Source organism: Mus pahari, chromosome 1 (assembly GCF_900095145.1).
Source record: "Mus pahari chromosome 1, PAHARI_EIJ_v1.1, whole genome shotgun sequence".
Taxonomy (NCBI): domain Eukaryota; kingdom Metazoa; phylum Chordata; class Mammalia; order Rodentia; family Muridae; genus Mus; species Mus pahari.
Window position 1 is genome coordinate 67,567,847 of NC_034590.1, and position 27,542 is coordinate 67,595,388.

The 27,542-nt window shown below is 46.3% G+C and overlaps 1 protein-coding gene across 10 annotated transcripts in view; it reads left to right on the forward strand.

Annotated features, from left to right (window-relative positions):
* Tenm4 (teneurin transmembrane protein 4) overlaps positions 1–27,542 on the forward strand; it is a 710,423-nt gene that overhangs the window by 500,850 nt on the left and 182,031 nt on the right. For all 10 annotated transcript variants that reach the window (XM_029539653.1, XM_029539636.1, XM_029539617.1 and 7 more), the window contains 2 exons: positions 374–609; positions 24,013–24,183. In XM_029539653.1, the coding sequence (XP_029395513.1) occupies positions 374–609; positions 24,013–24,183 (407 nt within the window). The remainder of the gene's footprint in view (positions 1–373; positions 610–24,012; positions 24,184–27,542) is intronic.

A 27,542-nucleotide genomic window follows, 5' to 3' on the forward strand; every position in this document is an offset into this window, starting at 1 on the left:
CTAAGCTACTATAATGGCTTTAGGAAACACAGTTTATGTCACAAGACCCAGCCCCTAGCCCCCAGCTCCACTGTTCCCAGGAAAAGGACTTCAGGGCAACCTCTGTTGAGTGGGTAGTGTCTTCGGCCTCGGATGGGTATTCTTGTGGGTAGCACCGAGTGCTCTGTGGGAATGTGTCTTCTTGTGCCCCGTTTGTGGTCTGGTCTGTGACTCTTCCTGACCCTGTCATCTTCCCTGTGATGATTCTCTTTTTTTTTTTCTCTCTCTCCAGGCTCCTCTGCATGCTCCTTTCTGCGCCTCTATCCTGCAGGTTGGCCTGGGAGCCTGGTTAGCTGGCAGACCCTGACACCTTCCCACCTCTCTCCATCCACAGGCACTTCCTCTTCAAGCCCGGAGGCACCTCCCCGCTCTTCTGCACCACATCCCCAGGGTACCCCCTAACGTCTAGCACCGTGTACTCGCCCCCACCCCGGCCCCTGCCCCGCAGCACCTTCTCCCGACCAGCCTTTAACCTCAAGAAGCCTTCCAAGTACTGCAACTGGAAGTGTGCAGCGCTGAGCGCCATCCTCATCTCGGCTACCCTCGTCATCCTGCTCGCATACTTCGTGGGTAAGCGTTTCCTCCTCCCCCGCAGCTCCCCCGCGGCTCCCATTTGGCCAATCGAAGCAGCTGGAACCTACCAGCACCACAGTCATAGTACACAGGCTGTACCAAGAAGCCTTGCACTGGTCTGGCCTGTGCCTACACCATAACGGCAGCTCTTTCAGACTCTCCGCTCTCTCCTCTGAGGCTGGACCGGGAAGGAGTATTAGGCTCTGCCTTACATGTGTTGGTTCTCTAGCACTGAGGCACAAGGCAATGAGGACTCTGAGATAGTGGTCTGGGACATGAGTGTCATAGATCAGAGCCGCTAAGATAAAATAACAGCTTAGGAGGACTGGGCATTAGGTCAGCTTCTCCTGTTGCTCCATGTGACAAGGGTGAGAGGCAGGGAGGTAGAGAATTCTATGGGGAAAAAGAATCTACCAGGAGAGCTCTAGGTGAGTGTTAGGCAGGGTAGTTATAGAAACTGCCAGAAACTTCCATGATTATGAAACCACGTCTGAAGCCAAGGAAATCCTGCATGAGAAGCAGCAGGGCCCAGTGAGTGGAGAGCTGGCTCGGGGAGAAGCAAAGGCCCGGAGCCACACTGCCTGTGGACTTTCTACCTAACCCCAGGGTACGTAAGAAAGACCTGGGCCCTGTGACTTGTAGTCCTGCTCCAGCAGGGTGGATTCTATTTGGCATTCTTTGGACACATTTCTAGCAAAATCTGGTTTCCCACTTCTGATTCCCCTCTTCGGTCTTCTCCTGGGACAGAGATTAATCTAAGGAGCTGTGGACTCAGTGAGGATTCTCTGACCTCTGGGATAATAAGCCTCTTTAAAAATAAGGCATCTAAAGTGGGTTTGTTTTAGCTCTTGGTGAGCTGAAGGTAGGTCATGATAGCCTGAGAAAGCCATGAACCTAGGCTAAGGAGTTCAGAGAGAGTTCTGGAATCAAATAAGATTGTTTTCAGTATAAGCTAGTAAGTAAAAATAGAGCTGACCAGCAGAGGCCAAAGAAAGGCAGAATACTTCCCTCTGCCAAGAAGAACCCTCTAGCAAGCTGTCAGCATGGATACAAAGGGAACCTGTCTTGAGAAGCATTACCTTGCCATCATGAGTGATTAACAGAACATGTGCCATGACTTCTTTGGGCAATGGAAATATGTTTTGGACATGGATGGGGTTCAGGGGATGATGTGAACTGTAAGACCTCTCACGATCACCTTGGAGCAAACAGGAAGGATACCTTACTGCATGAACAATCGGAGAACCACTGAAGAGCTACATATCAATAGCTGTAGGCCACAGCTAGGTTGTAGGCCACAATGAAGCCAGAGCTATTAGAAAGTGGTTACAAAGAACTGGTCAGGAAAATCTGATGGCTTCAACTTAACTAATGACAATGTAGGAAAATCTGATGGCTTCAACGAAAATAATGACAGTATGGGCGTGGCAAGGAAGGAGGTGGATGTAAGATAACGTTAGGAGAATTTATGACTCCAGTTAGAGGAAGTCAGTCCACTAATAGCATGCCCTGGCTAAGAGTAAATGCATGCTTGATGAGAAGCAGTAGGCTGGGCCATAGCAACCACACCAAGCTGGACCATAGCAACCACACCCAGAAAGATACCAAAGAGGCAAGCCTAGGCATGCCGCTCGTCATGTGGCTAGACCTGACAAGAGCTGGGGAAGAGCCTCAGTATCAGACAGCCCCAGACTTTCCTCTCAGCTCTCCTACACGGCAACTGGTGACCCCCTGACAGCTCCCTGATGATTTCCCACAAGGGTGCCTACAAGGCTGGAGTTAAGCATGGCAGGTGAATGCACTGTAGGTATGGGGACCAGCCACCCTTTTCTTCAAGGACTGGACATGGCAACCCTAGTACCCGGTCTCTTCCAGCTGATGAGGGCTGGAATGGGCATGCGTGTACGGGCCATCTTGCTTGGCCATAATTACAGACTGTGATGACTAACTTGTAAGGAACTATCAATTATTAAAAATCAAATTAATTGTTTCAGCCAAGCACAAATATCCTTAACAAAGACTCTTTTCCAGCAGACCAACTGATCTAATCAACAGGCAAAAAAAAAAAAGCACAGATATTTAATTAGATTTTTGATGAAAAATTGTGTTTAATTTCAAGTATAATCAATTATTAATTACAGTAATGAGTGAGTCTGACTGGGTTTACTAATTAACTCATTTAAAAATTATGAATAACCTTTTCATTTGTAATTATTTTCTACAGCCTATCAAATTCCAGATAAGAACTGCATCACCTTGCCAGCAGAGGGGGAGACAGATGCAAAGGGCAGGAAGACACATTGCTTCTGCTAATACCTGCCCAGGGCAGCCATATCTGGGTGTTGACCCTGACAGATCTATCTGGCATTCAGCCTCTGAGGTGGGAACTGTGCTGAGAAACAAGCAGCCAGTGACCTTTACGTTTCAGGCATATTTACTGGTATTTTCATGGGAAAATAGAGAAATTGGAGTTAATATTCCATGGAGACTTGCCTTTGAGCCATCTCCTCCTTCTTCCCTCAGAAAGCCTTATGTGGCTAGGCTAGACTCTCCATTCCCCAGGGAGGACCTTGTCAGGGTCATGTGACATCTTCAAAGAGGGAGATGTAGCTCTCTGTTGTTTACTCCAGACAGGCAGCCATGCGGATGTGTTCACCCCACTTGACCCTTCTTGCTATGGTTTTCAGGTCCTCACTGGTCTCCATTTGGTTACCTTACCTTTCCTTTTCTAGAGAAGTCTGCTTGCAGAGCAACATGGAGACACGAGCGGGTGACGCTGTGTAGATAGTGCTTTATTCTCATAATATCGTGATCATTCCTAGAACATTTTGAGTAAGACGAATATACATGTAGTATAGAAAAATGTCAGTGCTCACTGTCTGTCATTCCCAGCATCACTTGCTGTTAGTGTTAAGTCTTCCTCATGACCCCTTTTACCCTAAACACCTCACTTGTATTTTTCCATGAAAAATCTCCTAACTCCAGTGGGTTAGGACCCCATTTGGAGATGAAGAGCCTGGCTGGGACCCACGAAGCTTAAGTGACTCACTTACTGTCACATGATGTCACATTAGGGATGTGACTCACCCAACCGCAGGCATTCTGACACTTCTGAAAGCACACTTTGACTCTTTCCAACTCGGTCTTTCCCCTCATGCTGTAGCTTTCCAATCTTGATATTCTGTTGTATCGGAAAAACAAAAAACAACAAAACAAAACAAAACACCAAACTTTAAATGTGGTCCTGGCATTGGGCCAAACCCAGGGCTGCTTCTCTCTGAACCTTCATAATGATTCTATGGAATCAGTATTGTTTTTTGTACATGGAGAATCTAAAGCTCATGACAACTTTCCAGGTTCCCTCAGTTAGTAAATGACCTAGCTGCCATTCATCCAAGACGTGGGATCTCTAAGAGTATGTGTGCCTTTAGGTGTGGTGCTGCAGGTCCTGGGCTTGAATGGATAGTTCCAAGCTGATCGATGCCTCCTTCAGGCCCCACCTATGATCTTTATTCACAGGGTAAGCTTGGCTATGGTTCTTAACCTCTCAGAAACTTAGCTTCCCATTTCTGTATTGTTCTTACAGTGGGCATGGATGCCATGATTAGCCCATCTCACAGAAGAGGTAGCCATGAGTGGCAAATGGCCCTCGAGAGCCTGACTTCTGAAATTAGACCTGTAGCTTTAAGACCTCAGCTCCTCACCTGCAAGCTTTGCCTCTTCAGTTTCTGTGTTTGTAAAATGGGGTCCCAAGTGGTTGTATCACAGAGTTGTCATGAAATTCAAGGAAGAAAGTTTATACAGGGTACTTACCCTGCCCTACACACACACACACACACACACACACACACACACACTCACTCATGCATACACGCTCACACACGCACACACACACACTCACTCATGCATACACGCTCACACACGCACACACACACACTCACTCATGCATACACGCTCACACACGCACACACACACGCACACGCGCACACACACACACTCACTCATGCATACACGCTCATGCACGCACACCTATCACAGAATGGACACCCAGTGGAAGTTACAGATTGTTAATACTTCTGTCGTGATCCCAAGGCAGAGAATATCTACGTCTTTATCTTTTGAGAGAAAACCTGGTCCAATCTTGTCTTGCTGCAGCCTGCCAGCTTCCCAGCCTGCATTAGTCACTAGAGCAGCTGAGAAAGCAAACAGGGCGCATGTCAGAGCATATTTGTAGGGATGTCTAGCTTTTCCAGGAGAGCAGCCACAAAAGCGAACCATCATCTAAAATGCCCCCACCTCGTGTCTTTTCTCCAAGTAGGACAAAAGTTAATTTTGCTTCACTGACAGTTAGCTGTATCCACACAAAGCTGACAGCTTCTTTCACTTCCTAACAACAGTGTAGAAGGCAGTAGATGAGCTGCAGATTGCAATCCTGAGGATGCTTCAAGCACCTATCTGGCCAGAGGGCCTGAGAAATAAGGATGGAGAAAGGCTTTCCATTGAAATGAAAGCCCCAGTGCACCCTGGGATGCTGCTGGCTCTTCTATACCACATCTAAGCACACCCTAAAGGGTGGGGTGAGTTCACTGTAATGTCTCTATGCTAGCATGGTGCTCCCCCAGTAGTATGAGCCATTGAGTCTTCTTTCTACCTCTGCATTCTAGAACGAGTAATAGAGTTGCTGCAGCTAGGCTAAGAAGCACAATGGTCAAGGAGACATTGCTGACTGGTGGCCTTGGAAGAATGCCATTACGGCTCCTTGAACATCAATTATCTCAGCCTGAGGTTTGATGGATATAGATGATCCCATTCAGCTCTTTCCAGTGAACAATCCCTTGCCTAGAGGAATTGTACCAGAAAATCCAGAGCCTGTGGTGTCACAAACATGAGCTGTAGCCACCTCTGGATGGGACATTCCTATAACCTCAGAAGCTGTGACGGATTGTTTGATTAATTAGGTCATGTTTTCACCTCTCCCAGAAACCGAGTGGGTTGCAAAAACTAAACAAACTCTGGCTCAAAGTAGTGATAGTTTAGCTTGTAAGAGAGAATGTTGCCAAGCTTAATCGCTGTTCTTCAAGAGGCTGTTTGAGGCATTTGAGAGACCTTTGCTTGGCGGAACATTATTGCAGTTCTGGGTCTGGCAGAACCTGAGTCACGCAGTTCTTGGGACCATCTGGAAAGTGTTGGTAGAGCTGCACTTGGGCGATGAGAGTCATTTGCAGAGAATGTGGCTCCTAAGGATCTGACACATGACTATTGGTTAGTTACTCTTCTCATCACTATGGCAGAATACCTGACAGTAGTTACTGAGGAAGGAAGAGTTGATCTGGGCTCATCATTTAAGAAAGGATACACAGTTCATCATGGCACAGAAGGCATAACGGCAAAAACATGAGGCAGATGGTTACGTCTTCAACATAGTGAGCAGCAGTAAGTAGGGTCAGGCTGTGCACCCGCAAGCCCCACCCCCAATGACCCACTTCCTTTAGCAAGGGTCCAACTCTTAAAGGTCCGTAGCCTCCCAAGACAGTGCCACCAGCTGGAGATCAAGTGTTCAAAATGGTTTTGGGAGACATTCTTCATTCAGACTATAGCACATCATGAACTGGCCTTCAGTGAAGCAGCCATGCCCCGGGAAGAGACAGTAGACATCTCATCCCAAGAGCTGCAATACACATATTCCATGGCCAAGTATCTTGCCCAGAGCCCAGCACAAGATAGCTGTGCTTACAATGGTTTTATTGGAATAAAAGGCTTTACATAACGCTTAAGTCTGCTATGGGTAGCCTACATAGAAAGGTATGGGCCAAAACATGGTAACAGAAATGTTCATTTCACCTCCTGGGATTTGGGTATAAATAAGATGGACACGAGAAAGGCATTAGGCTTGGAAACTAGGGTAATCATAACCCCTCCCCTATTCATTATCCACATCTGGCAGCCTCTGGTCTCAGATGTCATTTGTTTCATGAGCACAGGCCTGCTACACTTGGGGCCTGAGTGTTATTAGTGAGCAGCTAGGCTCATTTTTTTTTTCTCCTTTCTCTTCAAACTCACATCAAGCCTTTTGGACAGAAGCCATAGGTTTAACTTTATAGCCCAGAGACTTGGGGGCAGGGAGGGGAGGCCTCCACAGAGCCTGCTCTTTCACAAGGAGGAAAAAGTGATGAAGATACAGGGTCCTACACTGAAGCCTTTCTCTCTAGGATTGATGCTTCACACCGTTCTGTGGGAATTGCAAATAGCAAGACATCTATGGGTTAGGCTCTCTTCAACTGACCTCAGACAAATATCTTCCAGCTCCCCAAAGGAAAGCTTAGAGACTATCAAGTCAAAAACGTGTTTTTTGAGAGCAAGCACCCACTCTGTGTAGTTCCAGAGGACAGAGTCAGGCATGGGGTGTAAAAAATGGTAGGAGCAGCTTAGGAGATGGTCCATTGGGTATAAGCATGGGGATTGGAATTTGGATCCCTGACATCCACAGAAAAATCCTGGCATCGTTGTACACTTGCCTGTAGCCCTAGTGCTGTGGGGAGGAGGCGACAGGGGGATCTCTGAGACTTGCTGGCCATCAGCCTACCTCCATGGTTGGTTAGAGACTCAGTCTCAAAGAAGAAAGGTATACGGTGGTAGAACATGACCCTGGCATCTGGACTAGGAGGAGGGGTAAGCGCCCAGACCCTGTAGGCCCACAGTCTTGTCTATGTCATCCCTCCACAGAGACTAGCCCTGCCATCCAGACCAGACCTTGCCTTCATTAAGCTCTTACTTTCCTCCTTGTAAGGCAGGAATTAAAAAAAAAAAAAAATGAACAAACAAGAAACTGGCTCAAATCATGACTCACACAACATGTTTCAGCTCAGCATGAAAGAAAGTCTTGCAGCCTGCAGAGCTGCCCCACAATAGAACAGTTTGGGGGTGAGCTTCCTGGCAGGAAAATTACCAAGCAGTAGGTTGTTCTGCTTGCTTGCCTATCTGTGTGTTTGATTGTTCATTTGTTCTTAATTGGAGAATAATGTAATAAAGAAGCTAGATGCAAGAGCAAGTGTCGTGAGTCACACAGCAGCACGGCTCTGAACTAATGTCACTGGGTCTTTATACTTCCCCAAGCATCCTTGATACTTCCTCAGAGACTGGAGGCCAGGCTGCTGCTTAGGAAGTGTGTTCTTCAGCAGCAGGATGGTGGTCAGGAGGCAGGGGATTTACATCTTAATCTCCCTCTCTCTCATCCCTCCTGTTTCTTGTTGATAGAGGCCAAACAGCAGACAGAGCCCCAGGGAGCCACACAGAGGAACCTCATAGGACATACGAAGGTGGAAGAGAATTCCAGGGCAGATGGATAGAATCAGCCTCCCACATTCCAGGGCAGATGGATAGAATCAGCCTCCCACTTTTTAGGATTCTCTCCCACAGCGATGCACAAGGCCTTCGACTACTAACCTCTCAGGTCCTAACACTAGCACAGAGATACGACTGTCACTCAGAAACGTCTCCCTCACCCTCACACCCGCTCAGACTCAACGCCCTTGCTTCTTAAATCAGTTGTTGCAATATGATGAACACCTAGAACACTTTGCCGCTTTGTGAGCTCCGACAGGCAGGAGACCTGTCACCACCAATGTGAGCCAAGTACAGCACATTTCCCTCATTCTGGAAAAGTTCCCCTGTCCTCATGGTCAGCTCCCTTCGCCACTCTCAGCTCTCTGGAAGCCCTCCTTCCCTTCTCAGTGCAGGCACTGTTTGTGGAAAGTATGGTAAAGATGGCATTAATTTACAGCTTTAAAATCAGTAATTACCTAAAATAATGCCCCAGCTCTAAGTGTTGAAGTGCTGAGAAAACATTAAGATATGCTTTAGTATCTCAAGCTCCTGGAGCAGCAGAGTCTCGTCTATGGAGGTGCAGTTCCTCTGGCTCTGTCTGTCTGTCTGTCTGTCTGTCTGTCTGTCACTTGGTTTGGTTTGGTTTCTGTTTATCAGCCAGTAGGCCAGGCTGGTTCCAGGGACCCACTCATTTCCACCTTCACAAGTGCTAGGATTACAAGTGTGTACCATGAATGGATATTTTAAAAAACAAACAAACAAAAAACAACTACAACAACAACAACAACAAAAAAAGCATGAGTTCTGAGGATGGGACTCTGAGAGTCTCTTGGAGTTTCTGTGTGCTGTATGTGACCTTCCTTAGATACAGCAGCCACCACCTTAGGATAGCAGGGTTGATTCACAGGTTGGTATTCTTTATCTCACAGGTCATTCTCTTTGTATACGTGTTCTCCAGCATTCTACAATTCTCTTCCTTGTCAGGGTCACTAGCTCTATTACATTCCTGCCTTTACAACAACTGCCATCCTCACTTGTTGTATATAACACTTTCATGACATTCTCATGTCCCTGTTATTTCCTTCTTCCTGCCTCCATATGGGATTGCTGGGTAATCAGTTACAGACAGGTCAGTGCTATAGGACAGGACTGCATCTGGGGCCCCACTCAAGTATCCAGTTTGCTCACTGTTGGTAAACATGGATGGAGATTTGTGTGAAATCTTGGGTCACTGATATCAGTGAAAAATGTAGGTCACAGGTGACTCTGAGACCCAAAGTAGATAGCAGATCTTCATTCTGGAGGGTTCTATGTGCTATCTTTTCTCCCTCTCTCTTTGTTTTCAAGACTCTCACCCAAGCCAGGCATAGATATGTACTATATACATGGTAGTATAGTATATGCCCATGTATATAGTATATACTCATGTATATACAGTATATATATAATGTATACCTATATGTATATATATATATATATACCTATATATATTATATACCAATGTCTATAGTATATACCTGTATATATATGTGTGTGTGTATGTATACATACATATATAGTATACTACTATAATCCCAGCAACCAGGAAGCTAGTGTAAGAAAGTAAGTTTGAAGGCAGCCTGAGCTACATATCCAGATGTTTCAACAAACTCAAATTTAAAATATCTCTACTTAAATGTCATAATTCAAGGAAGTGTTTGACACTCAACACTAGGCCAACAACTTAGTTATATGTCTTCCTGTAGCCTGTGGTCATGTCCACAGTCACATCTAAATCACTGTGACACTGAATGGTGACTATCAATCTCCACCACTGGGCTTCATGCACCATGGAGAGATGAACTGTTCCCATCAAGCTGGGCTGTCAGCACAACCTCTTATGTCCAGACTCAGCATGTGTCTGGCCAGTTTCTTGACAGAAAGATAGAAGGAAAAACACTGAGGCTAGAACCAGCAGACACCAGACGGGGTGGGAGGGATGAGGAGAGAAAGACTAGAGGTTCCAAAGCTTTTTATGCATCTGTAATGGTAGTCAGTCCTATCAGGGTGTTACATGGGGTGCTGGGGCCTAGGACAGGGCTTGGAAGGAGAACTCAGCTGTTCTTCACACACGGCAGGCAGCAGAGAAGATTGGGGGAGAGAAGGGAGCAGTGGTTGTAAGCACACAGTGCTTTTTCTTCCACTCTGTTGGGAGACCTTGGGACTGACCCACCACGAGTTCAGCAGCAGCACTGAGGGACTCTGATCCTATTGCTTCCCAGGCTTATCGGGATCTCGTGGGTTATCACCAAAACCACCTTCTGTGAAGAAAGGGCTTCCTGTTAGCATATGGCAGGAGGCTAGATCTCCATGCCCCGAGATAAAGATCAGAGGGAAGCTTTTGTTCACAGCCTCTGGGGAAGTAGGGGAAGGAGAACAAATGCCAGGACCATTCATTGTGTCCTGGTCCCCATGCCATCACACATCCTAAATGTTATCAATCCATAACATTTCCATAGGATGCTACAGTCAAACCTTCCATGGGAGGCTGCAGTGAGACCCTGCTCCTCTGTTCTGTGTGTCTCCATCAGAGTGTGTCTCTATGAGTACACACAGTTGCATACAGCTGTGCGTGCAGCAAGAATGTTAAGAGGAGACAATAGGAGGGGACAGGCCTTCAGTGAAAATTTGGGAGTAAATACCATTTTCTTTTTCTGACAACTGCAGAGTCTCCTTTGCCATCAGTGTCTCCTAACTATCCTCTAAGGCATAAGATCTATTGAGTCCATCAGTGTTGCACAGGCACCTAATTGCGTGGGTCTGAGACCCTGTTGACAGTTTCACATCGAAAAATTCCTGTCCATCTGTGTACTAAACATAGATTGTATCACATTAGAATATCACATTAGAATATCTGAGTGCTTTCATTTCATTAACCGCTAAGCAATGTGATAATGACTGTTTTCAATAAAATTTAAAGAACCCTCATGAAATTTAATCTGTACAAGAAGCCAGAGGGCAGGTTTTGATCATGTTGATTGATGCAGGGAGAGTAACCAAGGGTCAGAGTGGTTGCATGACTAACCTGCTGTTGTCCAACTAGTAAAGGCCAGCGCTGGAGGCCTGGCTCTGTCCACAGTGCCACTCCACCGGGCATGAATCTGGCAGGGAAGAGGGAGAGGAAGCACAAATGTACACCATCAGGGCAGTGCTGGGGAGAAGTGCAAAGCAATAGGTAAGCGCCAGGGGAGAGGTCCCGTTTGCCTAGAAAAAGCCTCAAGGGAAGGGGCGATGTTGGAAGTAAGCCTTCAAAAAATAGTCAAACCATTGGTTGAGGGTGGTGATGCACGTCTCTAATTGAAATGGGAGGCAGAGGCAGGTGGATCTCTGTGAGTTTGAGGCCAGCCTGATCTACAAAGTACACAGAAAAACCTTGTCTTGAAAAACCAAAAGAAGAAAGGGGGGAAGAGTCATCTAAAAGTTGATAATGTGGTAGACGTTCCAGGCAAAGACCAAAAGCATGGATCTTGGCTGGATGGGTGTGCTGAGGGATATGGAATCGACACAAAGCAAGACCTTTATGCAGGGAGAAGCAACAGAGCTTATGAGACATGATATTACACGTGCATTGAAAGCCCTCCTATAAAACCCAGTCTTTCTGAAGAAATATTACCTCAAGTGCCTGTTCTCAGGGAACTATGGCCAGCAAAGTTTGAGCAATTAAAGTTCATATAATGAAAGGATGGACCCATTTTCCCACCACCTTTATCATTTACAGATACTACATGTTTGGGGAACACAGGAGTTTGTTCATTCATTCATTTTTAATTTTTGCTTTTTAAGACAGGGTCACAGGTAGCCCAGGCTGGCCAGGAATTTTCCATGACAACTGACATGGCATTGGGCTCTGCTTAAAGCCAGCAGCTGTGGTTGTAACCATCGCCGTCATCTTCGCTTTCCTGGTCATCATCCTTATGATGCCTGCACTTGCCTCAAAGTCTCTAATCAAAGATGGAACCAAACACAGGGATCAGTGTGCTCAGAGAACAACAGGACCTCACATCTGTCGTATTCACAGAAGGGGGACAGGAAGGCAAGAAACCAGGAAGATCCCAAGGGTGGGGAATGCCTGGGGGCAGGAGCCAGGAGAGTCTCAGGATCAGAGAGGACATCAAAGGCTGTCCTGTGAGGTTTCTCAGCCCTCATTCACAAACATTTCCCCCTTGCAAAGAAACACCACAAGTCAAGTCGATAATCTGTGTGGCAGGGCAAGTTGTCTGACCTCACTGCTGCCAAAAGCAAATGTTCCAGAGGGAAAAGGCCTCTACTAATAAAAGGTGCCCAAATTAAAACTCCTCAAGAGATGGTGGGGACCATTTCCTAATTGACTTTGATCATAGGAAAAGCAAAGGATAAGTCACATGGTTCATGTGCCAAAGGAAATCAGGACATGGAAGCTTCGTTCCTGGGGACCCAACTAAATCATATCGCCTGGGAGACATGGAAGTGGAACCTAGCAACGCCCATCTTCTCTCTAGGCACCAGGACTAGTCAACCCCGTGTTTTAATTCCACCACATTGGATCTTTTCTGAAGGTGTAGGACCGGCAGCCACAGAGTGACAGGCAGTAGCTTGCATGCAGTCTTGCTTTAGGTAGATTCGCAATTAGTGTTGCAGCTCGGATGCATTAGTGCAGAGAGAGCTAGGAGAGCTCGAAAGCAGCCTCTCACCCCCTGAGGAAATGACAAGCAGTTTCCCAGACTTCACTGTTGCCCAGAGGGCAAGGCTGCCCGCCCCCAGCTGAGTGGTGTGAATAGGCAGGCTGTCCCTGGGTTTCTCTGATCCCAAGGTCATTAGTGAAGCCTTGACCATAAGGCGCAGACAGGCCCTCACCAGGCTTCAGCGTGTTCTCTCTGTAGGGTAACTCACTGGCTGCTTGTTCCCTCAGCAGTGGTCTTATGAAGCCACTTTTGTTCGAATCAAGATTAAATAAGGGAGGGGCGCTGTCTGGGCTGTGCTTCCGTGGCAACGGAAGAGAGCAGAGCTGAGGACCCAGAGTCCCTGGGGCTTTTTCTGAGGCCATGGCAATGCTTTAGTAAATGGTGCAATTGTAAACAATTAGGAGCCTGCTTTCTTAGAACTACAGAATTTAATTAATAACTGTGTCTAGCTCTGCCTTGAGACACGTATTCTATAGATGGGTTCTATACAACACCATTCTATAAACCGGGTTATAACAATATCTGCCTTTAAAAGGGTTGTTTAAGTGACTTCTCCAATGTTATACCACGCACAAGAGAACAATTCTCATAAGAGAGAGCCACTATTATTTTAATAACAATCCTCACAATGTCTGTGTCCACCCTGCTTCACATCTCTGGAACTGTCTGGGAGGGGAAACAGTAGGTTTCTCGGCCTTGGTGGGCTTACTGCCCATACTTTGGGCACCAGGCTGGACTCCTTCTATTTGGGAAGTGAAGCCTGGTGGGACAACGGGCTCTAAGGATGACTCTCCTGTCTCCCACAGGATTTCTTTGTGACTTCAGGGCATAGTTTTGTTTTGTTTTTTTAATAGAAAGAACTCAAAGCTATAATCTGAAGATGTGCATTTGGTTCTTGCACCCAGATCCTTCCACAAATGCACTGGCCGAGGCTGAGTCTCCTCAGCTGTTCTTAGAAGGAGCTAGTAGGTCTCCGAAGCGAAACGCCCAGTGTAGCAACCTTCCCCAATTTTCAACAAAATCTCAGGCCTCTTAACTCCCGAAGTCCTCATAGATCCTCATTTTACTTCTTCATCACGAACCCTGCTGTAGCACAAAAACAGTCAGGATGATGTTAGCAACACTGAAGTACACACCATGCCCACCTAACTACCTTCTGCCTACTTGAAGGCAGGTACAGGTACCTTGGTACCACCTTATGTATAAAGAAACTGAAGTTGCAGAAAGGGAAGTTACAAAGCTAGCCATCATCCCTAGGGAAGCAGCCACAGAGGCCAGGCTGGCCACAGCCATACATCATTGACATTGCTCCCATGTACAGTCAGCAGTTTTGACAACTGACAGGGACAAGCCAGATGATGAGGCTGAGGCGGGTTGGCCGGGGGAAGAGAGCAGGCCAGTCCCTCTTCTAGGAAAGCATGAAAGAGGGCTCAGTAGAGCCTGCTCAGGGAGGAGATTTCCTAGTCCATTGCTGCAGTAAGAATTCTGTACAAATTAAGTTCCTGCTTCCTTTTCTCTTCAGCTTGCTTCCACCAGTTCTCTGTGCCTTCCAATTAAATGGGCATCCTGATTGACCCTGGGTGCACATATTTGCCACACCAAAGTGGCCTTCTCCCCTGTTCTACACAGTGCGGGGGTGGGGGAGGGGGGACAACCCATGATGCAACAGTCCATTCTCTAGAAGAAGTGCATCTGTGAGTGAGGGACCGTAGCCCTGATCATTGCAGTCTTGTTCTAGCAGGAGATGGGAGGAAACGCAGTATATTTACTTGATTTAAAATTAGCCCACGTAGCCACTGGTGGGATCCTGTCAGGCTGCTTTATAGCGATTCTACCCTTAAAAGCTGTTTTATCTGTTGGACAAATAACTCTCATTCCGTGCCCAGAGTCTGTCAACTCATGGGAACAAGAGAATGCCTGCAGCTTAAAGGGACCCGCAGATGGTGTGGCAGGGAGTCATGAGGAATACGGAGAAAGAAAGAAAAACAGGGCAGGCAACAGAACTGGATTAATTTCTCAGTAAGTGCAGGAGCTAAGGGCAGCAAGGCATCCAGAGGCACAGGTTGTGACCGCCACCATTTATCAAGCTCCTACTGTGTGCTAGGCACTGCTCTGAGACAATTCCATGTGTTCTCTCATTTGATCCTTTGATATGGGTGTTATAAGCAAGCTTCATTTTGAAGAGGAGGAAGCTGAGAGTGAGTGAGGCTGAGACCTTTTGCCCAAAGTCAGGAGACTAGTAAATGACCATGCTCTGTGCTTTGGACAGACAGCACTCTGCTCTTGGCTACAATCTAACATGCATGCCATTTTGATCATGAAAGTCAGCATAAAAAAGAAGGCCCCTTGAAGTGTCCCAAAGAGCAGCTCTAGCTGCGCTTGCAGCAAAGCTTTGTGCTGGATTCTTTATTATTATCATTATTATTATTATAATTATTATTATTATTAATGTTAGCCACTGTAACTCATCAGAGGGGCAATAACCGAGAGCCTGCACTTTGAAACTAAGATCTGGACTCAAATGCAGCTCCATCACTTACCTGTGAGTCTTTGGAGGTCACAGAGCCTTCTGAGCCTCCACTGTCCCCTGATAACCTGGTATAACTCCTGTTGTCTAGAGTCTGACACCTGCCATGTTAAGGCCTCTTTCCTTCACTCCATTCCCCCTTAGACCTATCTTGCCTGAGACTGAGTTCTAGGACCTCTTTTCGCATGTAAAATAGCACTAACACACATTTGGAAAGCACAGAACAAAATGTATCCACAAGCCTAACACAGCGATTCAAGCATGGTATCCTTTTAATCTATTTCTTTGTTGATTTTCATTTGCATCTACAGAAGTGCATACAGAAGCACAGTTGGGGGGGGGGGATGCAGTTTTATGCCCTGTTCCCTTCCCCAACACTACATCTCAAAGATCTTCATTGTGGCTAAGCATAGATGTTTGCATAGAGGTTCCCATGCATACAGTGCCTGTACCTTAGCCAGTGTCCTGTGTCAGGTGCCCAGGCTGTGCTCTGGTGCCTCGCCTGCTACATTGCCACACTCATCTGTGTCACCGGTAGCTTTATAGAAGCAGGGACATGAACTGAAAGATGAAAAGTTGCTGTTCTTGCGTGACCTTGCCTTCTCGTCATCGTTGGTACTGATGCAAAACATCAGTAAGGACTAGTCTATTCTGAACCAAAGTTGGTGAGCCTGACCTGCGAATCGACTCAGGTGGCTCTGGTGACATGTTCCATTCTAGATACAGGTAAAGAGAATCTTTGTCGTCACCAAGCAAATGGAAGTCATGCTTCAGTGCCAGGTGCTTTGGTGAGGACAGCAGATAGGTTGCAGCCACGCGTGGTAACTTGTAAAGGACTCAGGTGCTCTCTGGTAACTTCGCTTTGGTGTTGGTGGAAGCCAGTGGTCTGGTTAACAGGCTATATTCCAAAGATGCACCTGACAGCTGAAAGAGCAAATCGCTCACAGCAGCTAGTAATGGCTATTAGGGAGACTAAAGTCAGCCCAAGGTAATTATAGCTCTAGATCGACAACATTCCAACCCTCCACAGCCATGCAGTTCTGTTCAGCTGATCTGAAGAAACTTTAGTACACTGTGGCCTTTTCAGGGAATCTTGCTTTGTCCTGAGATTGTCATTTTTCCCCCCTCCTTGGAAGTCTAAACATCAGTGACTTCATTTTAACAAACAAAGTCCTAAATCTGAGTACTAAACGGAAAAGCGGGTGGCCGATCACGTGACCATGGTTCCTACTTTTGAGATTAAAAAAAAAAAAAAAAATGCCACTTGGTAAGCCTGGAGAAGACTGAGGTTGCATTCCCAGCACCCATGTCAAAGCTCACAGCTGTCTGTAATTCCAGCTGCAGGGCATCCCATGCCTTTTCCTGGCCTCTGGTGGCACAAGGCCTGCAAGCAATGCACAGGCCCATATGCAGCCAAACTACCCAAATGCCACTTGGACCGGACCAGCAGTTCCTCGAAGTTCTAACCCTCTCTACTCCCTCCCCAGAGCTGCTCCAGCATATAGGCAAGTGGGTGTCTGCACAGTTGCGGAGCCTCCCCGCTACCTCCTGACAGAAACTCCCCTCTCCTAGGCTGGCTTAATGACTTTGTTAATTGCCTCTTCTGGGTTGGGTGCTAGGGTGCCTTCAGTGTGTCTGAACATCAATGGAGCCTTTTTTTTTTTCCAAATGTCAGGACAAAGCTTGCACTTTCTGAGCCATCGCTCATGTCTCACTGGGCAGGAAAAGGCGACAGGAAAATGTCAGCCCCAGGATCAGATGGACCAGAGCTGGGGCGATTGAACTTTCCCACCCTGGCTCTTGGCTTTCAGAAGTCATTAACATTTCAATGTGGGTGATCCTGTGAACCCTGCTACTTCTGCACAGCCTCTCCCTGAACTCTCCAAGCATCTTGTCACCTTTTCATTGAATTACAAGTAGTCTAATGGGGAAACCACACTTCTTATCTAGGTCACCCTTGGTATACTGGAACAGGGATTTGCACCTTAGTTATAAATATACAGTGCAGGGTATAATTTACATAATCCTGCAGTGTGCTTTGGCGGCCAGTTCCTCTTCATTCTTCAAAGAATGAAGAGTACAATAAACGATTTATGAAATCTGAATGGTCTCCTCTGTCCTTAGTGGGCTGGGGGGAACCATTTATAGTTTTGGCTTTTATTACTATTGTTAACCCATGGTCTCTACTTTCAGAACATTTGACCAAACAGTGTTCACTGCTTGATACTGCTTCAAAGGCGGGTTACTGCAGGACAGAGATGAGTGGCCCCATAAGCCCCCAGCCTCCAACTCACATTTCAGCCTTTATTTTGCGGGTAGCTTTATGTTGCTTCTTTTATCTTCAACTGAAAGTGAGACATAGAAAGAGGAAGAGCTTGAAGCTTATTCACCCTTAAGCCAGCTCTGCTGTCTGGTCTTGGTAGCTCACCATAACTTCTTTCAGTAACTCAAAGGTCACTTTAGCTCAGCTTTCATTTCAGTACTATTATATACAGTCTTCACTAATGCTGCCTAGACCACTGTTTACACGAGCGTGAGACTGGATGATATCCATAATGTGTTGGCTATGGGTTACACTTTCGAAGGATACTGTTGTTACCCGAATGACTGTCAGAAATCAGGTGGTGACTAAAGCTTATGGATTCCAAAGACCAAATGCTTCACTGAGCATTTGTGTGTGTGTGTGTGCGTGCATGCCTGTGAGTCTGTCTGTCTTTGTGCATGTGTCAGTCTGTGTCTTTCTGTCTGTCTGTCTGTCTGTCTGTCTGTCTGTGTCTTTGTGTATATCTGGTGTGTATCTGTGTGTGTGTCTGTGTGTCCCCTGAAGAGAACACAGACTATCTCTCTTTCTCTCTCTTCCCCAAGTCTTCACCCAAGACTGTAAAACTCACCAGGCTGTACAGTGATGGAGCTGAGGGCTTCTTAGCATGACTTCTATTTGGAGCCCCAGACGGCAGGCTAAAGATCCTATTCATTTTGGCTTCAAGATACTATTGCTGACTGGTCCTTTGCTTCCTCTAATTTCATGTCTGTAATTCTCACCTTCCAAAGACCAAAATGGATTTTACTAGCATGCATGATAATGGGTTTCATCATGACATTTGCATGCATGCATGTAATATACTTTGATCATATTTGCCCTCCACTGTTTTTTTGTTTGTTTGGTTGGTTGGTTGTTTTTGGTTTTTTTGTTTTTATTTTTCGAGACAGGGTTTCTCTGTATAGCCCTGGTTGTCCTGGAACTCACTCTGTTGACCAGGCTGGCCTCAAACTCAGAAATCCGCCTGCCTCTGCCTTCCGAGTGCTGGGATTAAAGGCGTGTGCCACCATGCCCAGCTTGCCCTCCACTGTTCTTAAGTATTCTCCCCCCAACTCCTACTCTTCACCTTCCTTTTCCTAGCTAGTTCCCCTTTAACTTTCATGTCCTTTTCCCCCCTAATTTGTGACCCAGACAGTTTGATTAGTCTTGCATACACATAGGTGAGAGGTTACTTACAGGGGTGTGAACATCTTACCAGTGGCTACACCACAGCAGAAAATGTCTCTCTCTCCACCAGTAGCCACTAATTGTCTATAAATCTTCAGGGTAGGCTGGAGCCCTTAAAGCCACTCCCCAGTACTTCCCCCCCCCCCTTCATGTCAGGGTATTGATCAGTTCCATCCTGTGCAGGCAGTCACAGCAGCTGTGAGTGCAAGAGTGCAAAGGTCATGCCATACCCAGGGGAAAACATTCTACAATATTCTACCCAGTCCTCCGGCTCCTGGGTTCTTGTCTTCTGGGCCTTGGAGAGAGTGATAAAGATGTCTCCTGTATAGCTGGCATTTAACAGTCACTTATTCCCAGCACTCTGGCTAGATAATGAATCTCTGCAGTTAATTCTGTGCACTGTTTAAAGAAGTGTCTCTGACCAAAGCTGCCAGCAGTGCTCATCTACAGGGGTTGTCATAATTGCTCGGAAGGCAATTTGACAGGCTCGTCATGTCCATTTAACAAGGCAGCAGCAGTACTTTCCCACCCCAGGCCTATGTCCTCCCTAGCCCCGGGCCTCTTGTGAGATTTACAGTGCAGAGATGAATTCCCTCCTGACTATGGGAATTCCAGTCAGAAAGTGGTTGGTTACCCCTCGAACAGACGTGCTACTTACTATTGCATCAGTGGGTACCTCTTGCCTGTTAGGTTGGAAGCAAAGTATCAGCAAAGTATTTCTCAGCTCCATCTGGATGGCATTGATCCTTTTCCCTATCACCATAGTCCTCCATTGTCACTTCAGGGTGGCCTGGGGAGTTTCTGAGGGAATACATCACAAGTGGTTTTAAGTGAAGCTTTGCTTTCAGAGGGACCTTTCCCACAGGTCACAGAGACTACCTGTCACTCTTGCAACTGTGTGAGCCTCTCCAATGAGGCAGAGCAGAAAGGATGAGATGTCAACATTTACCTATATACTTCCAGCCCCTCCCCCAGCTGTGAACTGCCTTATCCTATTAACTTCCCCTGGGACCCTGGACTTGGGAATCAGATTCATCTCTGGGACTCTAACCCCACCCTGCCCACCAAACACTGCCCTAGCAGGGTTTTTTGGTTTTGGGTTTTTTTTTGGGGGGGGGGGGTTGTTTAAAAAAAAAAAGGAAAGGCTGGCTTTTGTATTTTCTTAAAATTAAGAGAGAGCTCTGACAATAAAACTGTTTCTTTTCGCAGAGCTGGGAGCATTCTATTCATTCTGGAATTAGTTAATTCTTGTGACCTTTTAACAAGACAGCACTTGGCACTCTTAGATAAGATAATTGACTCTAATGGGGGAAGATGCGCTGCTCATTTAATGGTGTACATCTGAGTTGTGTGTAGTTCAAGGAAGTTCTCCATTACCTCTGGAGTTGCCAATATATAGATTAAAACAGTAGGACAGTAAGTAGAGATGTGAGCTAATTCAGCCTAGGAAACAGCGGCCCTGCTCCCTGCAGGCCGGCTACCTGCTTTCTTTCGCCGTCATCACTCAGAAGTGGAAGCAGGCTAAAGCACAGGACTCCTGACTAAAAAGTTGCTCAGTCAGTAGGAGCTGCTATTAGCCCCATCCCTGATATCATCAACAAATCTAGTGCCTGGGAAAATACAGTGCTTATGTGCACTTGGCAAAGTACCTTGGCACATAGTATCCCACTGATGATATGGTACGCTAAATCTCAGTGTACCCTTATGACGTGGTGCTCCATTGACTTGGTACCCCTCTGATTGATATAGCACTCCTCTGTCATGGTACTGCTCTTGCATGCTCCTCTGATACTTACCCCTCTGATAGTACCACTTATAACTACCCCACTCACATGGTATACACCTCTGATACAGGGCCCTCCACTATGGTATTCCTCTGATATGGTATACTACTTATACAGTACCCCCATTGGCACAGTACACACCTCTGGTACAGTACCCTCTGGCACACTGCCCCACTGTTTCAGTACTAAAATCACTGATGGAAAGAATATGTTTCCCCATTTCTCAGATAAGACTACTGCAGCTAGGAAACAGAAATTAGTGTTCAGAATCTTTTCTTACCTCTGGTCCCACATCACAGACACCAAAGCAAAGCAAAAGGTCATTCTTCTCACTATCACAAAAATACAACCTCTAGACTGAAGCAACCATGAGCCCATGTCCCCAGCGTGATTGGAATATGTCTTGGAGTCACAGAATATGCTGTGTTTCCCAAGTGCCTTTACCATGTTTTGTGGCCTATCTGTGAACTTATTCATAACACAACAACCTGTTTCTCAGCATCCTGTGGGAGAGTCCTAGTTCCATCTGCAGATGTGAAGCCCTTAGAGACTGATGTGCGGGCAGGGGTGTCTTCATGTGTCAGCCTTGTGCCTTGTGAGATGGAGCTGATAAGAGGCAGCAGCAGACTCAGGGAGCAGGGCCGCTGAGCTTTCCTGTCTGGACAGATGTGAGTTCTAGACCAGCCTCCGCTTCTTCTTGTCCACTGAACTTTGTACATGTCAGTTGCTCCCTTACCTTCGAGTAATCATCTACAACATGTGGCTACAAAAATTAACCTTTTAGGGTTGTCATGAAAGCCAAAGCATACATTGTTCTGATAGTTGTGACACAGTACGTAGCACATAGTAAAACATCTCAATCATTGTCTTATAAATATCATAATTTTAACTAACTTTCTAATTTTTTTATTGATCTATACTAAGACCTGATTTTTTTTTTGGTTGGGGACCTCATATCAGCTAGTGTATGCTCTCTGTTTGGTGGTCCAGTGTTTGAGAGATCTCGGGGGTCCAGATTAACTGAGACTGCTGGTCATCCTACAGGATCGCCCTTTTTAGCCTTCCCTAATTCAACAACAGGGGTCAGCAGCTTCTGTCCATTGATTGGTGCAAATATCTTCATCTGACTCTTGCAGCTGCTTGTTGGGTCTTTCAGAGGGCAGTCATGATAGATTTCCCCCCACCCCTTTTAAAAAACAGATCTTGCCTGAGTGTATTTGTAAAATAAACAGCATAGGACACTTCTTAGCTTCTCTTTCTTTTCTTTGTATTTTAGGACTACCTCTACACCTTTTAAAAACAACATGTGTGGTACAATGTAGGGAAAATACAAATGAGTCTTGTAGCATTGCCTCACTTCATCTGTCCTCAGTTGAGTCCAAGCAACTTAGTACCAGATACCTCTTTTCCTGTCTTACTCCTTCCCCCCCTCCGTTCTCTTCTGTCTTAGGATTAGTCACATACTTGCTTCTCTCCTGGTTAGCTCGAGTATCATAATGAGTTCTCTTACTCTTCCTAAGGACCTGATATCTTTTAACCCTCTCAAAATAGTGTGTAGTGGGTTGACATGAGAATTAGAAATGCATTCATATTACACAGTAGGTAGTAAGTCTAATTCCATAGACGTTCCTATCGCTGTAGATCGGCTCTGCCTTCCTGTGAGCCTCCTCAGGCACCCCCTCCTCTATGCCAGGACCTTCTGAGTGGACATCCCAGTCCATCTGGCTTCACTGCTTGACCATGTGCTCTGGCTGTCTGTATCAATACTAACTCTCCAGAGTCTGCCACAGAGAGCCTTTAAAAAATAGGATCATCAAGGCGAGGAAGGGGTACTCTACAGAGCATGGTGTGGGATCCAGGAAGATGAATGCTGGCTACATGTGGGAGAGCCAGACCTCATCCTGGATGTGATGAGTGCAGACCACTGACCAGGCTCAAATCTTGTTTCTTTTTGGAGAGGATGTGGGGGCTGGGTTGGGTTTTGGGGTGTGTGTGTGTGTGTGTGTGTGTGTGTGTGTGTGTGTAATGTGGCACTGTGTGAGTGCCAGCACATGCACGCCACAGGACTCAAGTGGACATCAGAGGACAGTTTTTAGGGGTTTGCTCTCTCCTTCCACTTTGTTAAGCAGAGTCTCTTTAGTTGTGTTTGTCACTATGCATACCCCGGCACATAGGCTGAATTCAGGGCATCAGGTTTACGTAACACGCGTTTTGCTCTTTGTGGCCCCTGCTTTTTGTTTTTGCGAAGGGGGGTCTCACCAAAATGGAGCAGACCCGTTTCCTAGCTTTATAGATCCCACAGCCTGCCTCCTCGGCGTCCCCCCCCCCCGCTGGGGTTACAGATGTGAGTCTGGCATGCCCACATCAAGAGCTAAGTATTGATCCCCAAAGTCAAGTCCAGAGAGTAGTCACGCACCGATGACAACTCCTTGTGGAAACAGCATTCACAGCTTGAATGCACACTGCATACTTCAGACAGTGTTCACGCTTTGCTATCTCGTGGCATAAAATAAAGATGTGCAGAATGTCTCCCTTCCCCCCCCCCCAGCCCTGCAGCACCCGCTGCCCTCACAAGGAGCACCCAGTGTTACGACTGTCTTTCATATCCTTCCAACACCCAGTCCAATGTAAAGCCAAAGGTAGTATGTCAAACGCATTCTTCGGCGGGTTATGGTTTTTCTTCCAGAAAAGAAAAAAAAAAAAGATAAAAATCTTCCCCAGTCTATTTATGATCCGTGCTATTGTGTTGTATGGCTGGGTCCTACCCAGACTCTTCTCAATAGGCCAGTTTATGAAATTTCACTATCAAAATAATGTTGTAGTGAGTAACCTTGTAGGTACATCATATATTAGATATGTGAATATATCTGGAGGAGACGTTTCCAGAATTGGGACCTTGAAATCTTAGGGTAAAGGGTGAATGTATTTTCAATTTTATGCTTTTTTTTATCACATACTCATATATGCTCACACCAGCAAAGTGTGCGGGCGCCTGCCTCCCCGCCTCTGCCAACACAGTATATTTTCAGCCCTTTTTATCTTTGCCAAACCGTATGTGAAAACTAATATTTCAGAGTTTGACTTAGATTTCTTTCACAGTGAGTGATGTTAAGAGCCTTTTCGTATGATTAAGGGCCTTTGGTATTTCCTGTTCTGTAACCTGTCTGTTCATATCCTAGGCCCATTTTTCTACTACACTTGTTAGACTTTACTTATTCGTGGATGTTATCCTTACATTAAGGAGATAATCCTTTGTCATGCAAATTATAGCTCTCCCTCCTAGATTGTTATTTGTCTTTTGAACAAAAAGGTCAAGACCTCCTGGAACTGAGATTTTCCTGATCATCCCGAACATTCCCGAACTCTGAACCCCTTGAGGCAAGGCCTAAAACCTTGGTCATCACTGTGTCGTGAGCCCCCTTGCAGAGCCTGGTACTCTAAGAGATCTCTCTCTGGGGGCTGTTGTTGAACTGAACTGAGGGTCTGTGTTCCCCACCCCAGACCCCCTCTCCTTGTGGCTTGGGAGTTCCATTTCCACCTCCAGCAGAAAAAGATGACTTTTTCCATTGCTCACTACAGCCATGCACCTGTTTGGCCTAAACTGGCACCTGCAGCCGATGGAGGGGCAGATGTATGAGATCACGGAGGACACAGCCAGCAGCTGGCCTGTGCCAACGGACGTCTCCCTGTATCCCTCAGGGGGCACTGGCTTAGAGACCCCTGACAGGAAAGGCAAAGGAGCCACGGAAGGTAGGGTTGCTGCGTTGTCCGTGTTGTGAGTCCTCTGTGTCTGCCTTTGAACGGAGGAGGCCTCCACCATGCACGCCCTGTGTCTGACTCACAGCTCATGCTTCTTCCATCCTCTACACCCCATGCCGGCTGCAGTCCACCTGTGTCTTCATCCCAGAGCCGGGTCAGCGGGACCCATGGTGCTCTGCCGCATCTCATTCCATGCCTTCGAGGATGCCTTCAGGGCACTCATGTGGCCAGCCAGCCATCTTTGTGTGGGGTCAGGGGGGAGCACTTCTGGGAAATCCTGTGGGATCAAGAGGCACGTGTGGGAGTGGGACATGGTAGGGGATGGTGTGTTCCAGGTGAAAGACTCTTAGACTGCATGTTTTGGTGGAAACATTTCAGATGACTGCCCACCCAGTGACCAAGTCACTAGTGTCTCTGACACAGCTTCCTCATCTGCAGTAGTAACAATTACTGTGTACTCACTGTGTTTGTATCAGAACTTACTAACATCATTTCACCACACTTTACCCTCACAACCCTGTGAAATGGGTATAATTAGCTATGTCCATTCTAGGTGCAAACACAAATGATCACATGAAGTGACTTGACCCAGAGGATGTCAGAATTGAGTATATGGCGACCTCAGGGCTCTCACAACCCCCCCCCATTAGTTTCCCCACTTGATCTATCCCCATGGTGACAGGGCCTCAAAGATGTTACAGATGTGAAATCCAGTTGCACCATGAAGCAAAGCCATTTCCATCCATCCGTGACAGAAATGGTGGTGACATTCTGTGTTTGGCCTTCTTAAGTGGGAATCCATGGACCCAAATTTTGAACATCTCAATGGTCTTTACTCATAGCTACAGCTTCCCTCACTGTCATCCAAGAACGGTTCAAGCTCACCAAAATTGGAATGATGTAAGCTCCCAGACCAGTCCACATGTCCTTCAGGCACGGTGGCCTTCTGTTCTCCTGCATCTGCTGTGATCTTTGTTGTCACTCTGCTGTTTCCCTGTGGGCAAAGAGGCCATGGCCCCGACCTTTGCAGCTCACACCATGCTTTCCCCTGCCTCACTTAACTCTGAGCTCATGCCTCTTGGCTCTCCGTGTCCTTTCAAAGCCATTGGCTTGGTTAAAAGGGTAACTTGTGCTTACCCAGAGCAATACTTCCTCGTGACCTTTGCAATGATGATCCTCAAGTTCAAAGTCAACTGTTGACCTGTGGACACATTTAAGGGAAGACTTCTAAAAGAACCAAACCCGAATGCTTACCCATTGTTTTGAAAGGAAAGGCCAGGTCTCTTCCTTTTAAAGGTTTTTAAGAATCAAAACACCAAATAACGTATGCTTCTTTACCCAGTGGTGGGGTGGGGAAGAAGGTAGCATATGGGAGGGGGGGCACTGGTGAAGTCAGGAGCTGCTGACTTCGATCTCAGCTTAAGCAACGCCCTGCCCCCCCTACACACACACACCGAGCCAGGCATTCTAGGCTGTACTTCACTTCCTGTGGCTCAATCAGAAAGCACTGAGTTGTGGGTTCTCTATAGGGTGCATTGCAATTTGCAAGTCCTACATGTGAAATTTGTACAAGAATCATTCATTGTAGGGCAACCTGGCTTTCTGCAGGGATCTGAGGAAAGTGGCACTGTCCATGGTCCTGCTAGTGGCTTGCAACGCTCACACCAGTTCCTATTGTCTAGTGCCACCAGTGAAGACCCATAGAGAAACATCTGTCTATAGATCAGCCTGTGAAAACACAAACCATCTTTATCCTTAGAGGAATTGGTAAAGGGTCTCCTGTAACACAGTGTATTTTCTTCCCACCATGAATCTCAAACAGACATTCCTTCAGCGGGAGTTAAGTCTATCTGAAATCTTGCACTCTAATGAAATTAGTTTGTGGGTTGTTTGGGTTCTGTTTAGTTTTTCCGGAGGAGGAGGGGGTGCAGATAAGAGACAACACAGAATTACACTGCCTTATTGGCTTATTTTAATTGGGGGAATTTTTGCTTAAAGGGATTATCGGTTATTACTGATGCAAATGGAAATCCTGTTTCTAAGCCCCTTAAATGGACAGCAGAGCTGGAAAACAGTCAGCACCAGGAATGATTGCTGAGCCTGAAAAGCGGAGGAGAAAGCTTCCTGTAGTTTCTGGGAGACCCCATGGCTCCTCGCACCCCTCCACCCCAATTGAACCATCGTCTGCTCAGTTTCTGGTTTTAATTGTGATGATAAAACTCTGCTTCCTTGGACTATATCTCAGTAGTGAAATTCTTAACCCTACTGTGAGGGCACATTTCTGGCCCCTTCTGATGATATCAGGGGAAAGAATTGATTACAGAATTAAGATTATCGTCCCTGCACCATGATCATGGGAAAAGCAGTATGATGTGATTAAGAGAGAAAAAAAGGTTATGGTGGGCTTGAATATGCCTTGGAGACCCGCTGCCCAAGTGTGGTTCTCAACCCAGCCTTGCATTTCTTCCGTTAACTCATTCTAGTTACTTCATCTGTTTGGCCTTAGCTTCCTCATCTTGAGAGCGCAGCAGGGAGGAGCCACTTGTAGACAGTGGTCATCAGTCCAGCCGAGACCTCTCATCTTGTCTAGTCCAGGAGCATTCCACTTCAGAGCCAAAGATCCTAGAGATGTGTACTCATTAACATTTACCCTTGTGGGTCTTCCTAAGGTTTGGGGTATTTAAAAAATTTTTTTTAAAGTATGCTTTTTAAGTTATATAAATTAAATAGATGATAATCCCAGCACTGTGTCTCTCATGTCTGTGAGAATAACATTAAACTGTAATTGTTGCTGTATTTTTCAAAGTGGCTGTAACCATTCCAGGCTCATTATGGGACAGAAACCAAATGTGGCAGCTTCCTGGAGCAACACCCCACGACCTTGTGCTTGCATTAATGGGGAGGGAGGAATGGCTGCATGAGCAAGCCTTTCCGATGGTTGACTTGGCGGGCTAGGGATACAGCTTTCTTTTTGCAATGGAATAAGAATTGCTTATCAGTTTGAACCATACAAATTGCTGCACACAGGCTCAGCTGGGCTCTCCAAAATGGAACAGCTTATTTTGATAGCCAAATAAATTTCAAACAGTTGCTAAGGAAACTAAGGGATTCTTTGTGCAATCCATTGCATTGAGAATAACAAAAAGAAAAAAAAAAATAGGTAAGGGGATTGTCAGTTGATTAGAAATTTAGAACCTAGATAGATGGATCTGCTCAGGAGAGTGGAGACTGTGATTGGGATGCAGGGCAATTCCAGTTCTTCCAAATCTCCCACATTTGATGGAGCCACCCGGCCATTTCAGCAATTCGTTGAGAGATTTCTTTTATGGACGTGATTGCATACTTGCACA